At 46.9% G+C, this 16,379-nt stretch overlaps 5 protein-coding genes across 5 annotated transcripts; 3 read left to right on the top strand and 2 right to left on the bottom strand.

The window, feature by feature from the left end:
- Positions 1-413: 413 nt before the first annotated feature.
- Positions 414-929, bottom strand: H257_15759 (hypothetical protein; the record flags this gene model as incomplete). Its single annotated transcript, XM_009843961.1, has 2 exons — positions 414-505; positions 662-929. 2 exons carry the CDS (start codon positions 927-929, stop codon positions 414-416), a joined length of 360 nt encoding a protein of 119 aa, XP_009842263.1.
- A 4,396-nt stretch (positions 930-5,325) lies between these two features.
- On the top strand, positions 5,326-6,301 carry H257_15758 (hypothetical protein; the record flags this gene model as incomplete). The annotated part of the gene is made up of 3 exons (XM_009843960.1): positions 5,326-5,566; positions 5,816-5,901; positions 6,140-6,301. 3 exons carry the CDS (start codon positions 5,326-5,328, stop codon positions 6,299-6,301), a joined length of 489 nt encoding a protein of 162 aa, XP_009842262.1.
- Positions 6,302-9,363: 3,062 nt separating this feature from the next.
- Positions 9,364-11,952, bottom strand: H257_15757 (hypothetical protein). Its single transcript, XM_009843959.1, has 5 exons — positions 11,776-11,952; positions 11,637-11,726; positions 11,013-11,573; positions 10,427-10,520; positions 9,364-9,821 (listed from the first exon to the last, which is right to left on the bottom strand). Exons 1-5 carry the CDS (start codon positions 11,917-11,919, stop codon positions 9,406-9,408), a joined length of 1,305 nt encoding a protein of 434 aa, XP_009842261.1. The 5' UTR covers positions 11,920-11,952; the 3' UTR covers positions 9,364-9,405.
- Positions 11,953-12,070: 118 nt separating this feature from the next.
- On the top strand, positions 12,071-13,231 carry H257_15756 (hypothetical protein). The gene has a single exon (XM_009843958.1). The coding sequence runs from the start codon at positions 12,089-12,091 to the stop codon at positions 13,214-13,216; it is 1,128 nt and encodes a 375-aa protein (XP_009842260.1). The 5' UTR covers positions 12,071-12,088; the 3' UTR covers positions 13,217-13,231.
- A 1,597-nt stretch (positions 13,232-14,828) lies between these two features.
- H257_15755 (hypothetical protein) lies at positions 14,829-15,820 on the top strand. Its single transcript, XM_009843957.1, has one exon. It carries the CDS (start codon positions 14,883-14,885, stop codon positions 15,762-15,764), a length of 882 nt encoding a protein of 293 aa, XP_009842259.1. The 5' UTR covers positions 14,829-14,882; the 3' UTR covers positions 15,765-15,820.
- The last annotated feature ends 559 nt before the right edge of the window (positions 15,821-16,379 follow it).

Raw genomic sequence — 16,379 nt, 5'->3', positions numbered from 1 at the left:
GCATTGAAGTACACTTTTGAATCGACAGTCACTGGCACTGTCACAGGGGTACCTTTGGGTCGATTCTTGCTACTTCGCAGAGCAGGTGCAACCTGTACGAACGGCCAAACGCCCACCTTGCCATCCCACATCTTCTTTGCATGATGATCATATCGGGGGCGGGCCACAGCGGCTAGAAACATGACCTTAGTGATAAAACTTTTCGACTTGACAGAGCGGGCTGCAACCTCCTCGTCGTCGTAAACGTAGTACTTTCGTTTAACCTTTGTCAAATAGAACCACTTTTCATCGACATGAACGAAATCGTTCATATCGGCAAAAAGATGGCGTCCATTCAACAAAGGTCGAACAAAAGACAACGCATACTTCAGACGCGCCTTGACATTGTCTTCAGTGAGAAAGGCTTCACGTAGCTAGATCTCGCACGCAATCTTGGTGTCGCCTTCTTGTGGTGCGAAATGGTCGTAGCCGGTAACCCACACGCTGCTGAGAGAGATCTGACAGTCTGCCGGGAGAAGTGGGGAACTCGGCGTATCGCTTGTTCGATTTCCGCCGCAGAACGTTTAGCCTTTCGTCCAGAATTGCCTAAAAACGTACGCCTTTAAAACTTTATAATTGTCATAAGTGATATTTATATTAATTGGTGGAGAATTACCACTACCTTTGGTCGCAACATCAGCATCACGACGGCCACTGCGGAGAGACTGCCGCGCGCGGGTCCAGAGACGCGAAATAGTTCGCCGATGGCAACGAAACCGTTCTGCCGCCTTTGTTATCGCTCCACGAGGGAGGACATCGCCCTGAGCAACGCTTAGCAGCGTTTCGTACACTCCGTGACGGTCCTCCAGTCGAAGGTGGTTGGGGCCGTCTGGGTGCCGCGGTTCGGTATTGGGAGGTGTGGCAGGATGGTTGGGTTGATCGAGAGGCATACAGTGTTCGTAAATGTATGTACGGAGTGGGTTGAAGGTGTGAGAATGCACTATGGCCTACTAGCGGGTGATCGACGGTTGGTCAAGCATGACTGGTCAACTTTGTGGACCCATATCTCAATAGCAAATGTGTCTTAGAAGTCGCAGAAACTACCCAATCAAAGTTGAAATCCTGCGCTTTCCGATGCACCAATCAGACAAGAAAACAGCACCAAATTAGAAAAATTCCGCCAATCCAAAGAGGAAGGTGACAACCTTTTAGGATCTGAGTAGTAATATATAAGGAACACTATAAAGCGGTTATGATAATTTCGGTGATCAAATGAAATACATTCTAGTAGTTCAAGTCAACAAAGGTCAAACACCTGTGCCGAATTTACATTTTTTCTACAAAGGAGAGTTGAGAAATTCGTCGAGCAAAATGGACAAGCGATACGACGATGGGTCCTGCATAAACTACGGTTAATCAAGCTCCTCACGTCCAAGTCCTTGAGAATGTAATGTTATTGCAGCCTCATCGCAAGAACAGGCGATTAAAGACGAGACTTCAAAAGTAGGACAAGCTGGGCGGATTTCAAATGAAACGCCTTACACTTCGTATATTTTATACGAAAATTCGGCTTCGGCATTTGCGTCATTTTTTTGAATCTGTCGTTGTTTCCGATCCAAAACTATTGGATCCATCTCGAGCCTGTCAAGATGGAAATCCTTTTGGGAGTTTTCTGGTAGATGTATGTGATGTAGTGTATTGCATAAAAGAAGCAAGTGGGCGGTGTAGGCGCTTGGAGCAACCGACTCCAATAAATCTCGCTGTTATCCGTACATTATCCGAATAAATCTCATTCGATAAATCCCACGGGTGGAGTTGCACATATACCACCAAAGCAAAGGCAAAATGCGTCGCAGCTTGTTGTGCATCCTGTACATGTTTGAATGGCTGAAAGAGAGTTTCAAAAGCATGGCCTACCGCATACTTCCTCTATTCCGTAAAACTGGAGACATTGGTTTTCCCTGCATTTTTATCTTAATGTTTGTATGGGCTCTACCGTCAAAAAGTGTATTTTTATTCACAAACTTGATTTTACGACGAGAAGGTTCATCATGTGCTGACTTGGCCACCAGTCCACATACAAACGTAAAATGTAATGAAGGTATCCATGACGGACATGACAGCGATCGGGCTGGTGGAGCAACCGATGCATCCCTAGACCGTAGGGCCTTAGGGCCTGCTCGGCCAGGGATTTGAACCAGCAAGTCGTGCAAGCGGCTGATGTCAACGACTTGCATGCCCTCCTAAGCAGGTTATGCAAGCAGTAGGCCTCAGCATGCCCTGCTGACTCAAGGCCCTGGCCGAGCAGGCGCTGCGGTCTAGGGACGCATTACGTGCACTAGTACTCTCGCGGCATCATCTACCAAGGCGTCTAGAGTATCTAACCACACTCTCGTATTGCAGCACCTGCTAACTATGCATCAATCGGTACAACACGAGGATGGTATGACTTCCCCTCACCAAATACCAACTTGGTCGTGGCTGAATTTCTTAAGTATGCCGCGCCCAGTTGTGGAATTCCAATTCTGATGGGCTCTAGCAATATCTACGCAGCGCCGCGAGTCGTTTGCGCTTGATTTGAGCACGATTGAATGAAAAATGACTGTGTGGCGTATGTTTGAAAATTTCCTGACCTGAGCACCGGGTCCTGCCAGGTGCTTGCGAAGCGACAAGAAACAATAAAAAAAATCTGAAAATAACTTCAGAATCGTCTTTTGATTGGCTATCTGTGGTCGAAATTTAGTTCGATTTTGGGATTATTGGCCTGAGATATCGTTCCGTGAATTATATGTCTCCAGTTTTGCGGAACGGAGGAAGTATGCACATGCTCCACATCATGGAAGACCAAGACAAGTTCAGGACCGTCGAACTACTCAGAGTTGATAACATCAACTCTGTCGTATTCGCGCGCATCCCAGACGAGAAGCTTGCATGGAGCCTGCACTACACGAAAGAGCAGGTGGTCCACGACAGCGCGGCCCTGATCAGAGGTAACGTGATCGACCATTGATCGGTTAAATGACCATCGATCGGGCAAGGTGTTTCGTCCAATTAAAATTAATACGATGTTTCATTGGACAAAATAATCCTTGTGATAAGTTTTACCTGTATAATGAGATGGAGGCAAAAAATTCAATTTTAAAGAGGTTTTCAGCTTTGAATTTGAAATGCCCCTAAGCACGTCCTACACGCAGGAAGCGATGGAAGTGGCTGTCCGAGCTGTGCTCAACAAGACACACAGTGTTTTGACCGCTGCCGAGGCACATGGTATACCCCAACGTACACTGCGCACCTATGTCACCAAGGCAATCACGGGCGACAACCGACCGACGACGATGGGCAGGCCGCCTGTCTTGCCGAAGGAGTTCGAAGACGACTTGGTTACTTGGATTGTCGCAATGGAACACAAAGGGGTGCCCGTTGGCTGTCGTCAGATCGTCGACAAGGCAAACCGAGATACTTCAAGTGGTACATGATACACCACGTGACACCAAGCTTACGAGCGGTTGGTACAAAAGATTCCTCGAACGCAATCAAGATCTCAAGATTGCGAAAGCAAGAACTCTGAGCAAACCGCGAAACGGTGTCGACAACGATACCGTGGTGGAGTTCTTTCATGAGCTTGCTCATTCCATGTCACTTGTTGACATGGATCCATCACGGGTCTTCAACATGGACGAGACAAGTTTTTCGCCATCCAAGACGTCAAGGAAGGTGGTTGTCCAACGCACGACCAACCATGTTTACGTTCAAGAAGCGACAGCCTCAGCCCACGTCACGATTGTCGCATGTGTCGCTGCCAACGGGACAAAGATTCCACCGTTGTTCGTACTGCCGGGTGACACTGTGTCTACACTGGAATGTGACAGCATGTCTATTCCTGGTGCCGCAATTACGGCGTCCGAAAAAGGGTGGACTAACTTATTCATTTGTCGCAAGTGGATGTCCATGCTCAACTCAAGTATCCCCATTTCGACGCCTCGTCCCATTTTGCTCATTTTGGACGGGTGTTCGTCGCATTACTCCGAGCACATCTAGGACGCTGCGACATCATTTGACATTTTGCTGCAATTTCTACCAGCCAACTCAACGCATCTGTTCCAACCGTTGGACGTTACGGGCTTCCGGCCGTTCAAACATGCGATACGCCAAGAAATTTGGGATCTTTTTTGGACAGACGTGGACTCAACCATCAAGAAGCTGTATGCAATCAAGATTGCCTGTAACGTTTGGGCAAATGATACAAGTTCATCAGCTATTTCGGCCGGATTTGTTTGCACCGGACTGTGCCCTCCATCGTTGGACAATATGCAATATGATGTACCGTCTCTCGCTCTACAAGCCTGCTGAAGTTGCCAAGAAAGACGTTGAAAAATCTTGGATCCAACGCTGTTGTGGTGTCCTTTGCAATACAAATGTCAAGTCATTTGATCGTGTAGGAGGAACGGCCCTTCCACTTAAATGCTTTACTTAAACCAAGTATAAATGTCCACTGACCTGCCATGGGTTTTTTCGAAACGCTTCTTTCACATACTGTATGGTATGATGACTGTAGACATACAAGTAACCAGATATATTTCGTCCAGAGCAGTCAGAAAACTCAGTTTTCAATAGGAAAACATAATAACTAAGACCCAACTATTCTATTCGGTCAAATATTGTTGTTGTGACATGGGATTGCATGTTCTGCTCGGTGTTAGGATAAAATAGAAATGTGAGTGGGTCCAAAGTGACGGACCTACGAAACGTACTGCAGCACACTCCGAGAGGCTGTTGCACACCGTGCCTACCCCGAGAATAAGTTGCTCCCTACGGTTTCCGTAGCACTACAGTACTCAAACAGTGCACTGTAGTTTTTGCAGTGTACAACTATTCCCCCGACTTCGGTCGAAATAGCCAGGTGGAATTTGCGTAGTGAACTTCGTGTGAAACGATAAGTTAATTTTTTCGTTTGACCTACCTGCGAAAAATCCTTTTCAGGTAGAGAGGTTTTCCATCATATCATGGGATGTTTGCGTTGTACTGCGTATAACTTGAATATGCGCCCATGGTATCCTTGGTCATGGATAGCCTTGCAAACCCAGGGCCATACCTTAAGGGGCATAAGGATTACCGTCTGGGGGGTGAAGTAGATCCTATTTTAGGATGGGTATCAAACTACCATAACTATCAACATACTGTTAGTCAGGAATTGAAATCAAATGGCAAAGGTCTATTCTGGCAATGTCGTTTGATAAGGCAAGAACGAATTGAAAGCTAAGGCTATGGCCAAGCCAGCGAGCGTAAACTTGAATGAGATGGAAGCTACCCCGATGGAGCGAATGGCATGGCCCAAAAGGAGAGACAATGGAACGCACCAAGGTGACGGCCAAAGGAAAGGCCAAAACGAAGTTGACAACGACGGCGTCGTCAAAGGGAAAGACGAAGTTGAAGGCACGACCCCGGATCACCGCGACAGTGCAACAATTGCCGAACACTGCCGCAGACGGTGAACAATCTCTGCCCGATGCGGGGAGCGAAGTCCATGGCGAGTTGATGCAACGGATTAAGTTGGCGTATCCAATTGATTCGGACGACAAAACCAAGGGTGACCAGCTTATCTAGACCTACATTTCTATGTATGAGATAGGTGGGGTTGAAACGTCCTCACGCTGTTCCGTACCACCAGCGCAACCCACGGCGGATGTGGCGTTGCATCAAACACGGAATCGTTTCGCCTCGGGGCCGGAGTCCGGGACTACTTCGTCAAAAACGTCCGAAAACGCAGTGGGTGAGCAACGTAAGGTATCGTGGAGAGGACAAGGAAACCGTTTTGAATTGTCAATGCAACCGTCAGGATCAACTTCGCATTGCGAAAGCAAAATCGGCGATGGCAGCTGCGAAGAAGAAGGAGTATCGGCAAACCAAGCGCGTGAAGAAATCGTAAACGCGCCCAGCTGATTGACGACCGTTCGTGGAAGACTTTTTGATGGAGTTTGTTCCCGATCAGCCCCCGATCATACCAGTTGGCCCTGCGATGAGCCGTGAAGAGATGGCGATTTTGAATGTTGAACTCAACCCGCGTCCATTTCAGTCATTGGACAATTCTGAAGCACTACAAGATGAAATTGATTTTGTCGAGGGAGTGCTCCACGACATCGACCTTCATCCGACGCTCTAGCCGTATCCGTTTCAACCACTGGAAGACCCTACTGCTATTCATGGTGAGGTTCAATTCAACGAGGAGGCCCTGCACGACATCGACCTTGGCGAAGATCCACCGTTCCTCAATATTCCGTCCAAGATGCGATTCAAGTGCGGCCTCCACGCCGAAACCCTGTGAATTACGTCGGACGGCAATCGTACGTTTGAGGAAGGTGGTCACACGCAGCTGCAAGTTCCTGGAAAAACGAAGCGTGCCCGCACTGTCGAGCAAAGTTGACATCCCACGACTACACTACAGGAACCTGCCCTGTTGTTTGAAGGGCAAGGTGAAGATGGATCCTTATGTTTTCCCTGACTCGCCGGGAATGCAAGCGTTCAAAGATCTCTTCAAGCAGCGCAACTTCATCGAGCACATCCGTCAGTACAACGCTCAGTTCAACTTCACTTCCATTGGAACCAACGAGGTCAAGCACAGTGGAGGCGCCCCCAAGACGTTTTGTATTCAAGGCCAGTTGACCCACAACATTGGTCCATTGTAGCCTAGCCTGAACAGAAGTCGCAACCTGCGACAACCAAGCTTTGCCCAAATCTACATGCACCCCAGCGAGGAGCAACTTCAACACCGACGAAACATGTTTCCGGCGTTCAGTTCGCCGTACACTGCCACAATGATGGATCTCCACAACCCATTGGCGAGAACGTATGCCACTGCCAAAGAACATTTGCGTCGAGCGGAAGCGGACGGGACATCGGGGGGTAATCTTCAAATTGTCCTGAATGCTGCTTGTGGCGCGCAGGCCCGAACACAAAACTTGCCTACTGTGGCTCATCTTACGGTAATCATGGAGGGAAACGACAGCGAACCGACAGAAGGCAGTCATGTGGTTCTGCAAAGTCTGAACTCGAACCGGTTCACATCCATTCGAGAAACGAATCCACTTCACGACGCATTGCAGTTTCCCCTCCTGTTTTCAATGGGAGGTCCTGGATGGGAGTACACCATGACGAAGACCGACGGGAAATCATTGTCTCTCCGTGCGTTCTTCAACTACTGGCTTCAAGAACGGAACGGCGACGACTTCTCCAACATGCTGCGCCGATTCTCCATGCTGTTCAAGATGTACACTACGGTCGGCTTCGTTCATGTGGAAACCAACAGGCTGCGCTACATTTCGCAGAACGGGGACAAGTTTCGATTTGTACGCAAACATCAATGAGGCCACCGAGAGACGCTCAGGGCTCCACAACGTCGGCATAAAGTCCATCGTACCTTCATGCTTTGCTGGCGGCAAGCGTTCAATGCCATGACAATTGTGCGCAAGTTCGGAAAGCCATACCTCTTCGTCACCATGACGTGCAACCCCAATTGGCCGGAGATCATCAGTCAATTCAAGCCCCATCAAACTTCAACTGAACGCGATGACATTGTTACATGCGTGTTTGAGTCGAAGCTAACGTATTTCCAGGACGACATCCACAAGAAACATGTCCTTGGCAAGGTTGTCGCATCCGTGCGTGTTATAGAGACCAGACACCAGATTAATGTTCTGGAAGGTTTTTTCTTCTAGTTTTTTGCTTTGATTTTCGGAAAATATGAATTATACTAGCAGAATCTGAAAAAGAGGGACTTACTAGGCCGAATTTAGTTGTCACATGACTTTATGACAAATTACATTCTAGCAGAGAATTCCCATTTCAAATCGGAGCTGAGAAAATATTTGCAAAGTACTTTGGTGTGACCTCTGGATGGGAAAATATGTCTGGAGTATCATAGACCTGAAATTGGACAGTTGATTGAAATATTAATAGATGTTTATTCTGTCAGAAAACAGTCAAAATGGGTCCAATTACCGCATAGTGTATATGTATTGCGACAGGAGATATTTCACAACCGGCCGACATTCGTTAATCCATTGCGTCATACAAATTTGAAGTATATTCAACATATTCACAAGTAAATATCAGTTATTACAGGAGTCGCAATAGATTAATCCGTCGCAATACATACATATACACTATAAGGTATGTCAATTTGATTGTGTCAGATTTGGTAGTCAAACACACAAAGGCTGTTGTTTGAAAAATTAATACGTAGTATTATTTATCTGAAAAGTTGCAAAAACAGGTATCAAATTATTTTTTATGGCAGCCACCAGAGCGGCCCTTAATAATACCAGTATATATTTAGGGTGGGTCTGGCAACCTGAAATACTACGTAGTAATACAATATTCGGACCCAAAACGCCATTTTGGGGCCAGATAGATATTGAGACATGTCTTGCTTGAAGACTTTTAACCCAAATCCATATTGTGCTTTTCATCCAATTTGCCCATTGTTTTATCGCACTAATCAATGGATGACAAAATTAAAACCACACGTTAAACAACACAAATCGAGAGTCTGGCTAATAAAGACAGGTCGTTATTTACTGGACCATCTCACTCGCAAAGTGGACGAGACCAACATGCAGCGCGATCGATTGAACGTCACGTTCCCATCGTGTTGAATCTTGTTACGCTACTTCGTGAGAGTCCAAGTATGAGGCGAACGACGTCAACTTCAATGCCATAAACTTGGACATGCACAACACTTCTCCAACGCATGTCGATGCTGATCATTGTAAAACAAGTTGAATAAGATAAAACCGTGTACCTCAACCAATTCTTAGCTAATCAAAGCATCACGAATAGTTATAATTCAACGCGAACCGTAAAAATACTTCATCTTGCATCCGTAAAATCACGGCGAGTGCCGTAATTAAAGCATGGTATTAGACCTGGATTAGCCAAAAAAGGTGAAAAGCACAATAATTCCAAATTGGACTTATTCCTTGAGGACCCATACGGTATTACAAAATGGACCTTTACCTCGATTTCGAATATGGAAATTTTGACACATTTATCCCATTTGCCAGGCAATGGAGTAATATTTTTGAAATGTTACCAACTAGCGCACCCTTATTTTTCCAATTCAAGAAAAAACTCCAATATATATACAATATACAGTAGTATCCCTTGTCGCCAAAACAAAAGTCCCCGTCGTTCCACGTAGATTGGGGCGAATTAGTATAGCAATAGTACTAGTTATAACGTTACTATACGAACGAGTACTACTGTAGTCGTACGGGGCCTGTCCAATACTAGTATGTAGTATGCTTGCACCAACATAGTGTACACCTTGTAGTTGCCTTTAAACAGGGAAAATCAACGCGATTTATTCACGTCAACTACACTGTAGTGGCTTGCGATATATCGACCTGACAACGTTATATGCTTCTTCATTCAACGAGGGTTGTTCCCAAATCCACACACATTCAATATTTCGTCTGCCGACACGTTTCCACGTTGACGCGAGGCCGGCCCGTGGGTAGCAGCCAAGTCCATCTTCTTTTGCAGGACGTACATGAGCGGGTAGTTTGCAGGGAGGTCGAGGGTGGAGGTCCAGTGGGTCATGATCTGGTCGCAGACGTCGGTGACAGCAACCCAGTCTTGGTTGTTTTGGGCGGAATCGAGTTGGGCTAGATTTGCATCGACATTCCACGCATCACTTTGTTCATGCGAGGTACTAAAACTACTAATACATCGACTGCATCGACAGTCAAACTGGAATGCCGAGTAGAGGAGACTCTGCCGGGTGGGTGTAGGTTGCAATAATGCAAAGCCAAACACGTCCAAGTACGAGTACGTGACTACCGAGCCTACGGAACCAATGAGATGGTTTGGTCAATGGACTTCACCAGCACATATACACATGAAACACAAGACGGTTGGCAGATATTGTGCATTTCACCCCAATTTGGACTTGTGTTTGAGTCATTTCGCAAAATATGTAGCACTCGAATGCATTTGATCCAATTTAAGCTTGTGCCAACTATACATTACAAACGTTAGTATATATCGGGTTCAGGGACTGTGCTGAAGTCCTTGGCTTGGCAGCAATTCCACAAAACGTGATTTGATTGGCTTAGACACTGTTAATCCATCCCTTAAAACACTCGACAATATAAATTCGAACATTCGCCTGTTTTCGAATCAAGATTGCATCACACTGGAACGTCTGATTGGCTGAATATACTCGTCAATTCTGTCAGAGCCAACCAGAGCCACTTAAAGCAAATTGAATTAGCCAATGACGTCGCGAATCTCGAAATTAGGATCGAATGCACACTAAAACGTTGTGTTACAGAAAACGGCGAAACATAGTGGAATGAAATCATGGAGTGGGTAACGTTATTGGAATGCTAACATGGAGCTGTGTTCAGATATACTATAATGTATATATGTCATATTAAAGTGAACGTACCAGGAAGCAGCGGCGACACGGCGCGGAACTCTAACGCGTGGTTAGCCGCGTTAAAGCGTGGAAACGTGTTGGGGGCACACGAATGGTTGATCATCTACACATAGTGTTAATACAAAGTCACTTCACAAAATAAATCATATCGCGCTATTTCATCAAACGACACTTCTTTCTAGGATAAAAAAGTACTAAGTAAAAATAACGGTATTCAGCATCCTCATATGGGTACTGTATGTATATCACACAAAGCACCGGTCAATTTTTCGTAATATACAAGGCACGGAAAATATCTATTAAATAGAAAAAATATATATTTATTTCAAACTTCATCATTTTTGCACACAACTTTTTTGTTTCCGCCTGATGTTTTTGTCACCAACTACACAAACAGACTAGAACACACACGTACTTACTTTGGCTACTGTATATCACACAACTCACCCGTCAATTTCATGATATACAAGGCAATCTATATATATATATAAATTTAATAAAAAAAAGTTATTTCTTATATTTATATAAAAATCCATCTTTGTTGTATCCTATTTTTTTTGTCAAGAAATACACGGACAGACTAGAATACACGCACCTTGGCTGCGTCTGGGAACAAGCCGAGTCCAAGGGCAGACATGTGCAAGTCCACCACAATCGGATGCGAGTTGTACCGAATAGCGCGATACACGTCCGCGATATGCGATGGCGTTATCCACGCCGGAGTGTTCTTCATAGCAGCATGCAATGTCGTTCCAGTGGCCAGGAACGCTGCATCTTGGGCAGTGGCGTTATAAGTGCATAAGTCTTGGATTTCATTTGGGTTGTTCATGGTGATTTCCATGGCGACGACGGCCAGCACCAGCCTCGTGTGGAGGTCCGCGGCGTCGTCGTTCGTTTGGTCGTGGGTACTGCGTGGCGGATATAGTTGCGGAAGAAGAATGTGGCATTGGATCGTGTGCAGATCCAAGTGCGCCGCCATGCACCCGCGGTCGCAGTACCGCGCGAAGTGGCAGTCGGCGCATTGCACAATCTTGCCGCGAAGTTTGTGAAAGCACATGTGGCAGTGCGTCGCGACGAATTGACGGCTTAGCGCAACTGCAAACGCAGGGGTGGCAAACACCAGCTCTCCAACGCCCACCTCTACCGTCGACGTGACCTGGAGGGAGGCGTGACGAGATGCATTGCAAGAGAGAGAGAGGGAAAGTAGCAGCAGCTATACCATGCGGCCAAGTGGAGGCGCGGCGGTGTGCAAACAAAGGGTTTGAGATGTGTCTGGGACTACCTCTGACGAATGCACTGGCACAATGTCCTGCGAAGTGTGTTGTCAGTTGCAACCAATCAGTCTGTGCTGCTGCTACCTTGGAGAATGAGATCCACTCCGTCACGGGGTCTGCATTCAATGGAGCCGGACGCTGAAGTTTGAGGAGTTCGGCATCGTCGAGGCGGCGAAGGACTGGGGCCACGCAGTTCCATGCAGGCACGACAACACGAGTTGCCGCCATACTCTTGGTGAATGACGATGCCCACAATTCCGAGTAATTTGACTTTTGATTGGATAAAATAGTCGTAAATATGATTCCGGGCATGGCCAATCCGATTGAGAGGATTGAATACAAGTGATTTGATTGGGCCTTTCAGTTTTGTTTCCCGTGTGCAGTTCGGCAACACAACATGAAGACTTGTTACGAGCACATTGCGACGTGTCCTGCAACGGGGGCACAATGGAGTGTGAGCAAGTCGTATACCCAAGTATGCGAGCTCCATGCATCTCTCGTCGCTGCCACGGAGAACCTTCCCGACGACCACCCCTTGTCGTGGCTTCTGCATCGAGCCATCGTCGCTCTACCTCTCTACGATGTCTTGCACGAGGCGGCCGACACGGCGACCGGTCGACGGCAGCGAAATGCGGCCATGCAAGCATTGCTTACCATTTTGATGTACGTCCGCGTGGTGGTGGATGGATATTGCCGCGCCCAGGCTGCAGCACCGGACACAGTAACGATGTACGACTCGACATCGTTTGTCCAGATCAAGCACGTCGTGGACGCATTCCTCTCCACCATCCAACGCCGTCGCTCCACCAACAACTACATTGACGACGCCACTCCATGCCCCTTCATCCCGCCCAAACCATCATCCAACCCCCCGGTTTCCATTGTCTCAAGTCTCCAGCAACTCGTCGCACACATCGAAATAGACGACTCTCGCTTGGGTTATCTGGCTTGGATGTTGCACCAATTCGTCCTCGCTTCATCATCGGCTTTTGATATGGAGGGACACTGTCGCATAAACTCGGAATGCCACAAGTGGATTGTCCAATTGCGGTGGCTCGCACACATCAGTGGTGGCCACTGCGTCGACATGGACGGGGCAGCCAATCCAGCTTTGCATCAAGCTCTGCGCCACGTTGGCCACCTCTTGGATGACTGGACTGACCCCTCTGTCGCAGGTGATGACGAAGACGAAGCCTGTGCGATTTGCTGGGAACCGATGGACCACCCCGATCAAGTCGATATTCTAGAGTGCTTTCACCAGTTTCATTCAACATGTATGGAAGAATGGGTTCAGCAGCGCAAAATTTGCCCCATTTGCTGCCGCGCCTTGAACCGCCCTGGCCCCCCGGGGCGGTTGGAGCAACTTCCAGGACGGATTCCGTTGAGGCATCTCCAAGACCGACGACGACCATGGCGGTTCTGGGAAGCGTGTGCTGTGATCAGCGTTGCCACGACGCTGTCATTCATCACGAGTTTTTACTTTAGCCCGGTCCTGCTAGAGCTGGTCGACCCAACTTTATACTAATGTGAGACAACGTACGTATTTGATTGGAGTACACTACCGGCAACGTTATATAAATCGCATTCGCTCTTCAGAACAGGTCGAAACGGATAGATATACGTACTAGTAGATTGCAGTGAGCTACTGTACCGTAGTGTACCATTAGAGTACAGTACTACACCTTTTTGCAGTTAAGTTGGACGAATGCCCGGTATATTTGGTCGTGTGCCCGATATATTAGGCGGTGTGCCCGATATAATTGGCCATGTGCCCGTTAAATTTGGCACCCGGATGTCGTGTGCCCGATATATTTGGCGGTGTGCCCGATATAATTGGCCATATGCCCGTTTAATTTGGCACACGGATGTCGTGTGCCCGATATATTTGGCGGTGTGCCCGATATAATTGGCCGTGTGCCCAAGCAATTGCCCATGTGCCCGATGAATTGTGTCGTGTGCCCGATGAAAATGGAAATCACGCAATAAAAAGTCAATTCAATATAGAAATGGTCGTCAAACGACACATGCCGCATCGTTGCTGTGACGTCGCCCATGTTGCCCATGGCCTCGGCGCATTCATCGTGGGTGCGTGTTCCTTGAGGTAAATCGAAAAATGAGCTCTGCGCGCGACAGATTCAAATTTTGGTGGGAGTTGAAGTATGGACAAAACGTTGAAGAATAGGGGCAACAGTATACTTTGTTCAAGTAAAAATATCGACTTCAATGTTCTCTCGAAGTATTCACTGGAATATAATATACTGTTATTAATATATCGACTTCAATGGATTCACTTGAATAAAGTATACTGTTTTGGTGGAAACATCATGTGGTTGAAGTTCGGAGGAAAACGCGCGAAGGCAAGATCATTCGAAATTTATACTTGAATAAAGTAAAGTTTACAACAACGTTTCGTCGATACTTCAACTCCGTCCAAAATTTGAATCTGTCGCGAGCAGTGCTCATTTTTCGATTTACCTCAAGGAACACGCACCCACGATGAATGCGCCGAGGCCATGGGCAACATGGGCGACGTCACAGCAACGATGCGGCATGTGTCGTTTGACGACCATTTCTATATTGAATTGACTTTTTATTGCGTGATTTCCATTTTCATCGGGCACACGACACAATTCATCGGGCACATGGGCAATTGCTTGGGCACACGGCCAATTATATCGGGCACACCGCCAAATATATCGGGCACACGACCAAATATACCGGGCATTCGTCCAACTTAACTGCAAAAAGGTGTAGTACATGTGAATAGTACTATTATATATATCAATTATATATATCTAGTATTAAAATATTAAAATACTATATATATATAAATTGCCAGTTCTGTACAGTATCTACTCCGGAGTATTAATAGTACTAGTACTGTGGTGTGCATCACGTTTGTCCTGTCCAACTGATAGCACTTCCCTTGCCAGCCCTACGTGTTGGTAACACAACTTCCTCTTCGAATTTCGCTGTTGGGATCGTTTTTTAGTAACGTGACTGATAATTTCATCCAAGCCGTCTATAACGTCAAAATATTATGGAAATTTGGGCATAAATACAGCAAAAAAACGAACGATCAGTTTACGTGATAACGCACGGTGGCAATATCTTGTACGTTATCCCTAGCCTGATGACTCTGCTTCCCGTGCTGTGATTGGTCCAAACGTATATATCATGAGGCAGTTCCAATGTCGAATCTCATTCGTCAGAGGTCACGCCAACCGAACATGCTCGGATGGCCCCATGTAGGGATGCCCAGACCTATTACTTCCATTTGCGCTATGAACATGCCACCAGTCGTGATCCACTTGGAAATGATCAAAAGGGCAGCCGCCGCGAACGTACTCTCGACCAAGAAATCCATCAGACGTCATCAAAGCAAGGTCAACCAGCGCCGATACCGGCAGGAACAAACGCACGTGACTGACCAACTCAATCAATCCGTGAGTCAGTTGCGAGCGGACGTGGCTCGTATGGAAGGAAGCTTAGACGCCCTGCGACTGGCGATTCCCCCAAGCCTTCAAACGTTGGACCTCGAGTGTCGCATCGGCAACGAGTACTTTCGTGTGTTCGCCAACGGGAACTTCCTCGACCCATCGACCACCGAGCACGCCTTCCAAACCGACTTTTTAACCAATGTCATGCGGGAAGACCTGGTGATAATGGGCAGTGTCGGCCGCGAGAAGCTGATTCAGCAGTGGACATTGTACATGACAACGTTTGAAGCGTTTTCCATGGATCTCCACACCTTACATGTGGCGATACGGTCCCCAAATGTAGTTTTGTACACCGAGTCGACGCTTCACCTGCGTTTGTCCTACCATTCGGTCCAATTGCTCTTCCCCCACCTCCACGACAAGGAGCCCCTCGTTCAAAACATGGTTGGCCGTACGTTGCATTTGCCTGTGCAAGTGCACTTTGCCTTTGACAAGAATCGCATTGTCCAAGTGCTTGGAACGTTTGCAAACACCACCCATGCACTGGTCAACGTCGTGGGCAATGCTATCGACACGGTGGCGGTCCTTGGGGACTTTCAAATGTCGGAAGAAGCAGAACTTTTGGTAACCTAGTGTCGTAGCGTTGCTTGTAACAACCACAAAGATAATGCAGAGTGATTGATTTCGCATTACGATAACGTTACAGTACTGCAATACATCGACGTAATAGTGTGTGTACCTGATGGTTCAGGGCAGTGATGATGTTCACGACAGAACATAACTTATTGTTCTGACTCATTCGATATCGATATACTATCGTGTTTCACTTTTCGATTTTGGTATATATTAGACCACTTAACCAATTATTGGGTCACTTACACAGTGCACAGCACATTCGGAATTGACGAAGTGACTTCCGAAATTGTGTCGTATAAAACATTGTGATTGGCTATTTCGTAACTGACGCAGTCATTTCCAATCGCTCCAAGTGGTTTCCATTGTGTGAGGTGATATCGTAAAGCACTTTGGTAAGTGTGAAAGACTTCCACTTGGGTAAAATTCAGTGTCCGAATCGAAGTAGGCATTTTCACCACTCGGCAAAAACGTGCCCAAACGCAACTTGCGCTTCTCGCGATGTTTTTTAACTGCAACGGCACGCTTGGCTTTCTTCTTTTCACTCGAAGACATGAGGGCGTTCAAATACCGGTTGCGTTCATGGCTGTCGTCGACCCGCAAGGGAGAAAAACG

Source organism: Aphanomyces astaci (genome assembly GCF_000520075.1).
Source record: "Aphanomyces astaci strain APO3 unplaced genomic scaffold supercont1.74, whole genome shotgun sequence".
Taxonomy (NCBI): domain Eukaryota; phylum Oomycota; class Saprolegniomycetes; order Saprolegniales; family Verrucalvaceae; genus Aphanomyces; species Aphanomyces astaci.
The sequence above is the reverse complement of the archived record's forward strand: the minus strand, read 5'-3'. Positions and strand labels throughout refer to the sequence as shown.